The sequence below is a fragment of the Mus caroli genome, chromosome 4 (genome assembly GCF_900094665.2).
Source record: "Mus caroli chromosome 4, CAROLI_EIJ_v1.1, whole genome shotgun sequence".
In the NCBI taxonomy this organism is placed as follows: Eukaryota; Metazoa; Chordata; class Mammalia; order Rodentia; family Muridae; genus Mus; species Mus caroli.
Genome location: NC_034573.1, coordinates 28065072 through 28077974, shown reverse-complemented (window position 1 = coordinate 28077974; position 12903 = coordinate 28065072). Strand labels below are relative to the sequence as shown.

Genomic DNA, 12903 nt, shown 5'->3' with positions numbered 1-12903 from the left:
ATTAGTATAGGTGGGAAGGGCAAGAAAGACTGGAAAAGAATAATCATATGTAGGAGAGAAGAAAATCAAGAGGTCCTAATGGCCTAGGAGCCAAGCTCATGTTTGTGAACATCTCAGAGTCTGTGAAAATGGGACTTCACTTTGCTCTGTACTTTTAAGCATCTCTGAAATTTCTCATTGAGCAAGGAACACCTGTGCAACATACTGTCAGCAGACTGTTTATGTAAGTGCATTTGACCCTATGCAGAGTATGGTGACAGGATCTATGGAGATTAAAGCTTGTTGGATGGAGGCAAGGATGTGGAGGGACCAAGAGCAAACAGCTCTCTTAAGGCCTTTTGTAGCAAACAGAATAGCGAAAGGAGCCAGCAACTAGAGGGAGATGGGGGATAAGGACAGGAGGGCTAGCTGCAGACAGAGATTACAGTTCTATTTCTAGGCAATTTGCTTGGCAAAACAGTAAATAACCCTTACAAATGTGGCTCCTGCCTAACCAGGAAGGCCAAGGTCACCTCTCTCGATTCCACTCACAGAAGATATCTCAGGCATTGTAGCTCTTACCTATAAGCAACACTGTTCAGAAACTTTGTAAGACTTTGGTGGTGATGTGTCCAAATAGCGTTTCTTCAGGACTCACCTTGATGTCTATCAGAGCACACTGTGCTTCTACCAAAGACATCAAAGCCACACAAGGATGTCCAGACGGAGGGCAACAGAACTTACATGGAAACTCTGCCGTTTCTTATTCCTTTAGATCCTGGAAGATGTTCAAGAGCAGCAGCCTCCTTCGCTTGCTGTTTGAAGACAAGGCTGGAGGCATAGACTTACCCAAAGGGAACCAGAATTTATTTTTATTTTATGTGCACTGGTGATTTGCCTGCATGTATCTCTTCGTGATTCCCTGGAACATGAGTTACAGGCTGCCATGTGGGTGTTGGTTATTGAACCCAGGTCCTCTGAAAGAGCAGCCAGTGTTCTTAACTACTGAGCCATCTCTACATTCCCAGAAATGTTTGTTGGTAGTGGTAGGAATTTTTGTTTTGTTTTGTCTTGTTGATTTATTATGTGTACAGTGTTCTGCCTGCATGTATGCCTGCAAGCCAGATGAAGACACAAGATCTCATTATAGATGGTCATGAACCACCATGTGGTTGCTGGGAATTGAACTCAGGACCTCTGGAAGAACAGCCAGTGCTCTTAATTTCTGAGTCATCTCTTCATCTCTCAAATTTATTTTTAAAACTGAAAAGCTCCAACAGTTACCAAAGGATTTCCCTGTGAAAACATGAGAAAATGGGTGATGGGTAGGTTGAGCCTCCTACTTATCATACAGAAAGTTCAATGAAACTACACTAAAAAATAACTCCATCAAAAGGACAACCTCCTTTTCATCTCCCTGCTAACATATCCCCAAAGAGAGAACAGGGCACTACGACCTGCCCATAAGTCTCCCTGAGAGGTTCCTGTTTTCAGTGCAAAAGAAAAAAGGAGACAAGGTGCTGCTGATGGAATTAAATAGGAGCTGCCTCAGGCATGGCTCTGAATAGTCTTCTCAACGTATGGTTCAGTGTTTCAGTTCCAAGGAGAGGACCAGAGTGACACACGACATTTTTCTATACAGCTAATCCAAGGGAGACAACAGCATAAAGGGACATTTGAATGCTGCTACTGCTAAGCTCTGTGACCCAGCCGCACCATTATGTCTACAGTCTGGCGTCTGAAGGAGAAAAATTTAAAGCATCACTGTATGCCTCCTTGCAGAGATATCTGTATTAGGATGGAGGCTGAGGCTCCTGGGCTCAGCCCAACAATGGAACACTGTGAACAGAGGGTGGACCACTGTTTTCAAACTTAGATAGCACAGGCGGGAGCCACACCACAGAGGGCTTTCCTGCAGTGCTAGCATGTTCTTAGTGGAACTTAGGAGAAGCAGCTTGAAGTTCTGAAAGATCCCTCTGAGCTTGTGATCTAAAGAAAAATAGACTGTGTACCAAAGTCGTCATTGAAAAACACATGAATCCTGTTGGTCTAGTCCAGCAGTTGTCAACCTGTGTTTGTGACATCTTGGAAGTCGCATATCAGATATTTAATTACAATTCACAATCATGGCAAAACATAGCTATGAGTAGCAATGAAATAATTTTATGGTTGGGGCCACAACATGAGGAAATGTATTAAAGGGTCATAGCACTAGGAAGGTTGGGAATCACATTCTAGTCGAAGCTGAATTCTGTTTTTCTTGGTTGTGTTTGGTCAAATTAAGTTCTGTCCCTTACATAGCTAAATTTCAGGGCTAGAGAAATGACTGAGAGGTTAAGAGTGCCTATGTGAGGTAGTTCACAACTGCCTGTAACTCTAACTCCAGGGGGACCCTACACCTCTGGCCTCCTCAGGCATCTAAACTTATATCATACATACCTTGCCCCATGCACATAATATAAAATACAATTAAGATAAATACTGACTTCATTCTACTTGGTTTTCCTTTTTTAAACATACAGGTAATTCCAGTTTTTACCCATGTGCATTTTGCATGAGTGCACAACAGAATCACCCATACAATCAACCACTGTCATGTCCAAATATGTCCTTCAGCTGTATAAGCAAGAATGGTTGCTCTTCTGAGGGTCTCCATGTCCAACACCTGAGTTACAAGCTGTCTGGTAGATAACCTACATAAGTGTTTTACTTAGGGCTTCTGTTGCTGTGATAAAACACAATAACCAAAAACAACTTGGGGAACACAGAATGTATTTTATTTCATACCTTATAAGTCCCTCGTCCAAAGTCAGGGCAGGAACTCAAGGCAGGAACCTGGAGACAGGAATGGAAGCAGAATCCATGGAAGAGTGCTTCTTTCTTACTGGCTGGCTCCCTATGGCTTGCTCAGCCTCCTTTCTTGTATCAACATGACCACCTGCCCAAGTGTGGCACTGTCTAAGATGTGCTGGGCCCTCCCACACCATTCATCAATCAAGGACATGCCCCACAGGCTTGTCCACAGCCAATCTGGTAAATATTTTCCCTAATGACTCGAGTCTGTGTCAGCTTGACTTAAAACTAGTCAGCACAATTTGCCAACACAAGAATCTTGCTATCCTAGGGTGAGATGCAGGTACAAAGAACAATACAATAAAAAAGTGTTATATGTAAAAACCTGTATTTTCTTGCAAAGTAAGTACTTTTCAGGATTGAGATTCTTAACAACAGCCACAAAATTTTGAAATATGCCTTTTCACAATACACACACACACACATACATATATAGCTGTCAGGTCCATGTATTCATGCACATTAAGAATGTGAGACCTGGAAGTTCACTGACACCGCTTTCTTCTCTTACTATGTACAGTGGGCATCTGGTATCAGGGGAAGGGGCAGAGGGAGACATTAGAGTTAACCCGAGGCTGACAATAACCCACCCGAGTGTGAGCGTTGACAGCTAACTGCCACAATCGAGACATGATGGGCCCGTGCTTATTTTAATCATGATGCTTCCTAATTATAGCTCCAGAAGCCAACATCTGAAGTATTATACTTCCCATTTCCTCTCCTGCTGTCAATTCCATCTTCTTCACATGGCAAGACGGCAGCAGAAATTCAACTGGGCAGACTTGGACACTGCACAACCAGATGGTGAAGAAACACTGAGGCAGCAACTCTACTGGAGTTCCGAGACCTCTGGGGGTCTCAGCTCAAAGCGCAGGCCCACATTCTGTATGTAGATGTTAAGAAGGCTACTTACTACCTAACACACTCTTGGGTTGGTGGTAACCATGAAGTCACAGGCATATGGCTGCTAGGGTGAAAGCAGACTCCCGCAGTCCTGACTTCACATAGAACCACAGCTGGACTGAAAAACTTCCTTTTGATCAGATCTAACCTTGACATTTATGAATGGAAACAGGAGGGGAAGACAGAGAGATCACAACCCAGTAGGATGCTCAGACTAGACTTTTTTTTTCCCTTTTCTTTTTAAATTTAAATTATTTTATTTATTTACATTCTAGTCACTCTGGATTCAGCCTAGGGCTTTTTTTTCCCCCCCATCACAGGAGTTTACCATTTGGTCTCTAATTTTCAAGATTTTATTGGCCTGAAGAAACTATATACATTGCCCAAAATAGTGCTATGTTTAAAGATAGCAAAGTCCCATATATATATATATATATATATATATATATATATATATATATATATAAACAGCCATTACAAGCATTTGATAGCTCATTATCTCAGGCTATTTACTCTAAAAGAAACCCACAAAAAATAATGCAAGAGGATGCTCATTTGGTAGAGCGTTGAGATAGGGAACAGAAACAGATACAGTACCTCCAACCTAGACGTCAGAAGGAAAGGCAGTGGCCATCAAGTTTCCAAGTCTTGAGATTCATCTCTAGAGTGTATCTAGCCAGATGAAGCATCCTAGGCGTGGCAGAGAGCAGCAAGAGCCAGCGCAGCAGAATGGACATCAAATCATTGTCAGTGAGACAGGAAAGACACAGGTATGTTACATCAGTAGTTTTATTACAATACACACTGACACAATTAGAGAAGGAATGTTCTGGCATTTCACGGAAAGCAAAGTAACCATCTAGGCAGTAGTCATCCATATTTTTTTTTCCCAAACAAAAAGCAAGCCTTCACATGCGATAACTCAGGGCAACAGTCTTCTTATTCTTGTCTAGAAAATATCAGCTAAAGAAAACAGCTGTTGTAACGTGAGCCGAGAAGGGAAGTTTTCCTTCAAGCTGTCCAAATCCTACCTTTCATCCAACAGCCTAAATGGCTGTAAGGATACTCCAGGAGGTGATTTGGTTGGGGACTACATGGGGTCTGCTTTTAAGGCCAATGATTACGTCACCACAATTGAAAGGAAAGGATAAGCTGAAAAAGTAAGTCCTATATAATGCTCTTTCCATTTCATTTGAAAGGTCAATGTTACCATAACATTTTAATTCTATCAGAGATCACTGACAAAGCTTGTTACTGTAGCTTCAAAAGGACTCCGCTTTTGCACCGGCTTGGGAGCAGACCATCTATGGAGAAAAGATTCAGTGACCCTGGGGAGCAAGCACTAGATTGCCTGAAGTCCACAGGCAGTTCTGGATCCACCGTGTAAACGACAGAAGGAACCTTGACAATGTCCCCTCAACAATCCTGTAGCAGTCAGGTGTTTAAATCCCTTCAGTGCCCAAATGTACAAAAGCAACCTAAGAAAAAAATTATTATGGCATTTTGAATAAACTTGCTAACATATTACATAACTTGGGAACAATAGCGGCATAAGCCTAGGCACAGCTCTAGTATTCCATACAGAAAAGCACTGCAGATGTAAAGTTCGTTTAAAAACATTAGAACTCAGGTTCATATAAATACAGTTTTGGTTAATCTGTGCTTTGCCAAAAAAATTCCATCAGATCCTTAGCCTGCTAGGTAAAACATTTGGGTTTTCATTTCTGGCTGTATCAATATAAGAATATACACTGTTGCATATACTTTCAGATATGCTTATACATATATAAAATACAGTTCATGAACATTTGTTTTAAATACATATACTTAAAACCTGTGTCCCTAAAATAAATACATTAAGTAAGCTGCTTGCTAGTTGCTAATTCTGAATTCCTTCACAAGCCAATCAGAACAAGTTTTACAACGGCAGGGACCATGAGCTGCCTTTAAACCTACTGTCTAGAGTCAACACTGAGGTGCAGCTCAGGAATGGAAGACCACCTCCAAGCACAGGTGCAGCTGGAGCAATGGGAGCAACGTCTTCATGTCCTCCATGACCAGTCTCAGCAATGCCTCTGCATCTGTCCAGTGGGAGGCCAGCATTTCCTAGCCAACACTTTGTTCAGCTGACGTTACCTTCTAGGCAAAGCTGCCACTGTGTCTGAAGCACTGTTTGAGAGAAATAACACAACAGCGGTTGTGCTTGCTGCTGTTCCCAGAGATCACAGTGAGTGGGTAAAGCAGGAGGAGCCCTGCTGTCTGAAAGCAGCAATGCTCCCAGACAGCAGCACATGAAGGTAAGTGCCACAAAGGAACTCAAAACCACTGCCAGGATGGTAACCCCAGACATCTGACGCCATGGTTCAAACAAGAGACATAGTAAAATGCTCAAAATCGTTTCTAAAGAAAGGATACAATTCACAAGAGAATGGAGCTTCATTACTGTTTTTACACCCCACTCTCACAGAAAACAAAAACAGAAGAACTTCTTAAAATGGTATAGCCAGACCAAACTGTTTAATGTACATAATACTTGACCTTGTCATTGCTCAGAATATAAAAAATTGAGAAATATAAGAAATCCATGATAAGTTAGTGAGAAAATTTCTAATGCCAGTGCCCACATTTTAAAGAGGAAAACTTAAAATCCAACATTTAAAAAACGCAATATGCTTACAGCTTCCGATTGCTAGTTATGAATCAAATGTAAAGGTATCTATTCACATACAAACAAGGCCTCTATTTCATTAACTTCAATCTGATTTAAACCTTTGGATATTTCAATCTGTAGACTCCACAGGGTAAGGCTGAATTTATCAGGTATAAATAAAATATTTAGGTCCATGATGTACTGTAGTTCCAAGGAAACAAATGTACCAAATATATACAGGCTGACTATGTCTTCCCTTAAAACACGTGTACCAGTACAAAGCCACGCTGTCTCTTTAATTTCTCTGGTTGAGAAAATGAGACAACAGCATTTTTCTTCCTCTCAGAGGCAGGGACTAGGTTGGCCGATGCAGTCTTTTGGGCGGTGGGGGCGGCATGAGCTCTGTGTCAGGGTCCAGGGGATACTTTCGCTTCTGTCCCTGGGCGGCTGCTGCACATCTGTCAATGAATTCAAACAGCATCTCCTTGGTGACAGGGTTCGAGATGCTATTGCACACAGCTGTGGACAAAGGAGGAAAACATCTCAGGTGATTAAGGCAGCTGACTCACTACAGGCTGAGGATGTCTTCATGCAGCTCTGTGAAATCATGGCGTTTCATGATGGGCAAGCAGGCTTCAGGTGCTGTTTTAGTGGTTACTCATTGCTAGAGTATTAATTTTAAGCAAAGATGTTAAGGGGTTTTAATCTAGTACAGCATACTTCATGAAAATCTGTATTTAATTAAAACTTCTATGCAGGAAAGTATACTACAGTTTTTAAGTCATTCTGTCAGAAAGATGTCCATTCTGTGAAATACAACAATAATAGCCAATGCCACTATAGAATAGGAAGTTTTCATGGTAGCTTCCATCCATATTGTTATTTTAATCACTTAGTTGAAGAACATATAATAAAATAGCCTAATAAACAAAACATCTTTTCTTGAGTAATGAAAATTTTTTTTCTCATTTTATGATGTTTTATTTGTTTGTTTGTTTATTTGTTTTCGGAAAGAGGGAGAAAAGAATGGAATGAACTCATCTTGTCTGAGCATATATGTTACTTCCAAAAAAGGCCCCTGAATGTGAAATAGTATCTTTTAAAGTGAAAGAGTGAACTGGCTGCCTATCTCCTCTTCCTGCTTTTCAGGACCCTGATCACCACCAGCAGTGGACACTGGACAAGTGAGCCGCCGCCCACTGCAGTGATCTAGCCTTTTATAAACCACCTCTACTGTCAGTACATCTGACACATGGAGATGAAGCTCCAAGGCATTCACACTACAGCCAAAGAGCATTCTGAAGGATAGCAGGGCAGTTCTTATGTTTTACAGTTTTCATTTACTTTCTCTCCATTGTTTGTAAAGTTATTTTAGGAGCTAGAAATTACATTTTTCCCTTGCTAATTCTGCTTCTTACCCATCTGGCAAACAATTGTTTTAATAGTTTTGAATAGATCAGAAATTATCATGGCTTTTTTTTCAAACCATTCATTAAGTTAATCTAGTATGCAACCATCACCCTTCCCTCTTTTGCCCTTTCAGGCACACAGGGCAGCTCCTTAGCAACTAACAAGGTCCAGGCCTGACTACTTAACCCATCATTCAGGACAGCATCAACAGGACATGTGGTCTTTGACGACATAATTTTCTGAATTTACTGTATTGGTCACTCTCATACTCACCCATGGCTGTGTTGTAGGCATTTGGGAAACTTTTGTCTATCCTCTGTCTCATGAAGACCCAGCTATTGTTCTCAAATTTGCATTCTATAATTTTGTTGTCATACTGTTTTAGTTCTTTTGTCACCTGTTTTAAAAGAGAATTGATGAAAATATTTTAAATCATTTGAAAGGCTTTTTGCTTCTACTGTGTGACAGACACATTAGGAAATGCCAAAAACACCTCAGTAATTCCTCAAGCGGAGCTCTTTGTCATCTGAAGTGTCTGATCAAGCCTGAAGATATGGTGCACACTCCCAGTACACATGCTCATGTATCTGACACTTCAGAGTTGTGAAAATGGCTGTCAATAGATAGCAATTAAAAGAAGCTAAGCAGAAAGCAGCCACTTCTGGGCCAAATGCAAATATGTTACCATGGGGACAATGCCTTCAATCCTGTCTGTGTTTCTATGGCTTTCAGACAATGAGTTCACTGCTTAGGGTTCACCAACTTTCAGAAAGATCTCATCATGTAGATTCCTATGTCACCCCCACCCCCATTATCTTTATTATAGATAAAAAGCTACATAAAAATAAATACTAGGACCAAATCAGTCAGTTTTTAAATCCAAACTTATTCCTCGGGCTATTTTCCCCTTCATTCTTGCAGAGAGTATAGATTTAGAAAGGAAACTATGCTGGCTTTAGCTGGTGTGTTTCTTGGCTTCTTTACCTCAGATGATTGAATATGGATTACAACATACTCTATCAAAGCCACCAAGTATCCATGGTAACTATGGTACGTCTGAGAAGATATTCCATCAGGCTAGGAGGATGGTTTTCATAAAAGGAACCTAAAGCTTATCTCTGCACTTTTCCAATCAAATGCCAGTCATGGTAATATTTGAATTCTGTCTTCATCCTTCAGAACTAACAACACACACTCTCTTACAATATGGTAGATTGTAATCACTAAACTTCATTAGCATTATTTGAAATGCTCTCATTTTCTGCCCACATATTCACTACCACCTAGGAAGATGAAGAGATACAAATTTTTAGAAGCTGCTTTCAATTTAGATTAGTCAGGGTGTGTCTTCATAAAAACTTTCCAATTGTCTTTCCTCTAAATGAATATTGCATTTGATTGGATGGATCATTTGCATTTTCAACAGGTCTAATAACTGGTCCAAAACCAAGGTCTACAGGCCCAGCCTCTGTAAACTTAACCCCTCTATAGATGCTCTCTGTACTGCCTGCTCTAGTTGTTTTTTATATATATATATTACACACACAGATATTCAGAATATCCATATATATTTATATATATATCAGCATGTCCCCAAATTCCTGATTTTTCAGTTTTAATTTTCCATGTACTATGAGATCACAGGTATATGCTATTAAATCTATCTTGGGGCGGGGTGCGGGGGGGGGGGACACGCTATTTTGCTAATTCCTGTGATCTACTTGTCTGTGTCAGTGATGAAGTGTGCTATTTAAAGCACTGGAGCTTTGCAATAGAAGCCAGGGGTGTGAGGCCTGCAACTTTGCTATTTGTCAGCTATTTGGAATTCCTTAAGAGTCCATGTGAATGCTAGCACAGCTTTTCTACTTCTACAAAAGACACTGTTAGGACTTTGTTCCGTTTATGCAGGATCTCAAGACTGCTGTTAAGTTCTATGGATATTCTGATAACATTCTCTCCTGAGCCATGACTACTCAAAAGCTTTCCATTTATTTCTATCTTCTTTTATTTCTTTTAACAAGAAACACTGCTTATGATTTTAAGCAACTTTACAAGTAAACTCACTAAAGGAATCATGCTGACACCAAAAGGCATACTCTGAAAACAGCTGTCAGCAAAACCACATCTTCGGCATTTTGGAAGCTAGTTACTGGCTAGCAACTGGAAGTTAAGTATCATAAAGCTTATCACTCTTGTGTTCTCAGTTTCAGACTTAAGCAGCAGTATTATTATCTATCTGCTATAGCTGCTTGGCCAAATACTACCAATCTGGAAAAATATTTCTAGAAAATGAATGCNCCAGCCACTACTACTTTAAATTGATGTCCATATTCAACAAGAAACAGTGTTCTTCACTAGTTACATTTAATTGGGAAAAAAAATACCATCTCTCATATGTAACACACTAAAGTTTTCACTAATGGTCACATAAATTAGAGTACAGAAGAGTGACTTAATTTCAGCATCCATATTCTTCTGAAGGCAATTACATATCATTATTAACTGAAAGAGGACCCCTGCTGTCTTCTATATCAACTTTGTTATCCTAGTTTGAGTTCCTGAGTATGTAAATATTTATAAATTAGAATTTCAGACTTTACCCATTATTACATTAAATTTATTTACTAATTTGAATAGGAGCATACTTTCAGATCATAAAAGCAACGCACAAAAACAATTAGTTGGCAACCTGCACAAAGTGGGTGAAACTACTTGTGATGGTAGAGCAGGAGCCTGCATCTAGCTGCCCCGCTGGGTAGCCATATCAAGTGAGCATCTTAGAGAGAGCCTTCAGTTTGCTCTGAAGCCATTAAAAACAAAACAAAACTACAAAAGGAAAAACCTAAAATACCCCCCACACCAAGAGAGGTGCTACAAGTTTCTTCTTTTTTCACATTTAATTTGGAAAGATTTAAGATTGGCAGGAAAATTGTAAAGGTGGTAGGGGGAATTTCCTATTTTCTTTTTAATAATTTTTATTAGATACTTTCTTCATTTACATTTCAAATGCTATTCCCAAAGCCCCCTATACCCTCCCCCAGCCCTGTTCCCCAACTCCCGCTTCCTGGCCTTGGCATTCCCTTGTACTGGCCTATTTACTTCTGCTAACATTTATATTTTATTTATCAGCATACAGCTACCAGTTAACACTGGTATAACATAAACTGAAGACTATCAAGATTTCTACTTTATTATCTATAATAGGATGCAATCCAGGAAACCACTTGAACTGCCACATGTTAGGTTTCTTCCAATCTATAGTAATTAATTAGACAGTCCTCGGGCTTGTTCTTTTTTTCTGTCTATCTGTCTGTCTGTCTAGGCTCTATAACCCAGGCTTGCTTTTTATAATTGCAACCTTCCCATATGAGTTCTCTCAAGCACTGGGATTACAGGCATGAGCCGCCACACCCAGGCGCCTGAATAATTAAGAGTGCTGTCAGATGTTTCAAGAATGATGCTAAAATTAGGATTTTTTAAAATTGGTGTTTGCTCATGATAAAGAGCTTGTGGCTGTGTCGAGGAGTGCCCTCTGGTCTTTCCACACTATACTAGTTCCCTGTGTTACTGTTGACGGTAACTCTGATTACTTAGTCAAGGTTCTTATTTGCCAGGTTTCTTCTATTGGTTGCTGAGTTATGTGTCTAGTCTGACTTCAAGGACAGGAAATTGAAAGTCCACTTCTTGGAAAGGGTTATTAAAGACTATGTAGTGTTCATTTATTTTACTTATTTTAAACTTCACATGCATGGATGTGTTGTTGCCTGAGCGTGTACCACTTGTGTCCTTGATACCATAAGAGATCAGAAAAAGGAGTCAAACTCCTGGAACTGGAGTTACAGATGGCTGTGATCCCATGTGGGTGCTGGGGATCAATCCCAGGTCTTCTGGAAGAGTAGCAAGTCCTTTTAACAGCTGGGCGAACTCTCCAGGCCAATGTGGAATTTATTTATAACACAACTTATACATTTTGGAGGGATATCTTCTGAGGCTGTGCAGTAACTCCATTTCCCCATGTTTCAATCATGACTTTCCCTTATCCATCCACAAACGTGCCTACAGTAATTACTAGTGAAGCATCCAGGGGACTCTCAACTGCCTGCCTGCCTTCCTTCCTTACTACTCTTGTATTTGCACTGGACTTCTACATGGGAAAATAACATTTTCTTTTATATAATTTATTCATTGGGCATTTGGTACGTGTCAAGCATTATGAATCAGCAATCAATATGTGAACCATAATCTTTTTTTTTTTTTTGGTCTTTTTTTGTCTCACTCTATGGTCCGTGCTTGTCTGTAACTCACTATGTAATAACTACTGGCCTCAAACCTGCAGACATGGTTACAGGAGGTAGGCGCTAAGGCTTCAAAAGTCCGTGACATTCCATGAGCTCTTTCTGCTTTGTGCTTGTGGATCAGATGGAAGGTCTACGCTACTGCTCTATCACCATGACTGCCTATGCTCCCTGACACAATAGACATGAATTCTGTGATGTTTGTTTAAGTAAGATTGGCTCCTGTAGGTTCATATATTTAAGTGCTTAGGGAGTGGCATTAAGAGGTTTGGCCTTGGAGTAGGGGTGGGCTTGTTGGAGGAAGTATGCCACTGGAGATAAGACTATGGGGTTTCAGAAGCTGCTAGGCCCAGGGTCTCTCTCTTCCAGATCCAGCTGTAGAGTCTCGCTGTTCTCCAGCATCATATCTGCCTAGGCACCTCTGTGCTTCCCACCAGGATGATAATGGACTACATTTCTGAACCTGTACATAGGTCTCAATTAAATGTTTTCTTTTGGAAGAGCTACTATGAACATGGTATCTCTTCACAGCAATAAAAACCCTAAGACAGACAAACTGTATGAAAAAGTGAGCTCCCAAATGAAATGTCATCATTTTATAAGTTACCTGCTCAGTGTTTTGTTATGGAATTGAAAAGTAACTAAGATACATGGGAATGGACTAGGAGAAGGAAATGCATGCTTCAAATTAGTGATGAGCAATGGGTCCAAAGACCCATGGTAAAAACTTATATAATCCTAGCATACTGCTTAGGGTTTGACCGTGTGTGTGTGTGGTGTGTGTGTGTGTGTGTGTGTGTGTGTGTGTGTGTG

The 12903-nt window shown here is 40.3% G+C and overlaps 1 protein-coding gene across 2 annotated transcripts in view; it reads right to left on the bottom strand.

Moving 5' to 3' along the window:
* Positions 1–4510: 4510 nt before the first annotated feature.
* The window catches only part of Rngtt (RNA guanylyltransferase and 5'-phosphatase), a 191028-nt gene continuing 182635 nt past the window's right edge, over positions 4511–12903 (bottom strand). The window contains exons 15-16 of one of the 2 annotated variants that reach the window (XM_021159528.2): positions 8069–8192; positions 4511–6904 (exon numbers count right to left, since the gene is read on the bottom strand). In XM_021159528.2, the coding sequence (XP_021015187.1) occupies positions 6741–6904; positions 8069–8192 (288 nt within the window). In that variant the 3' untranslated portion in view covers positions 4511–6740. The remainder of the gene's footprint in view (positions 6905–8068; positions 8193–12903) is intronic. The other variant, XM_021159529.2, reaches the window with a different exon arrangement.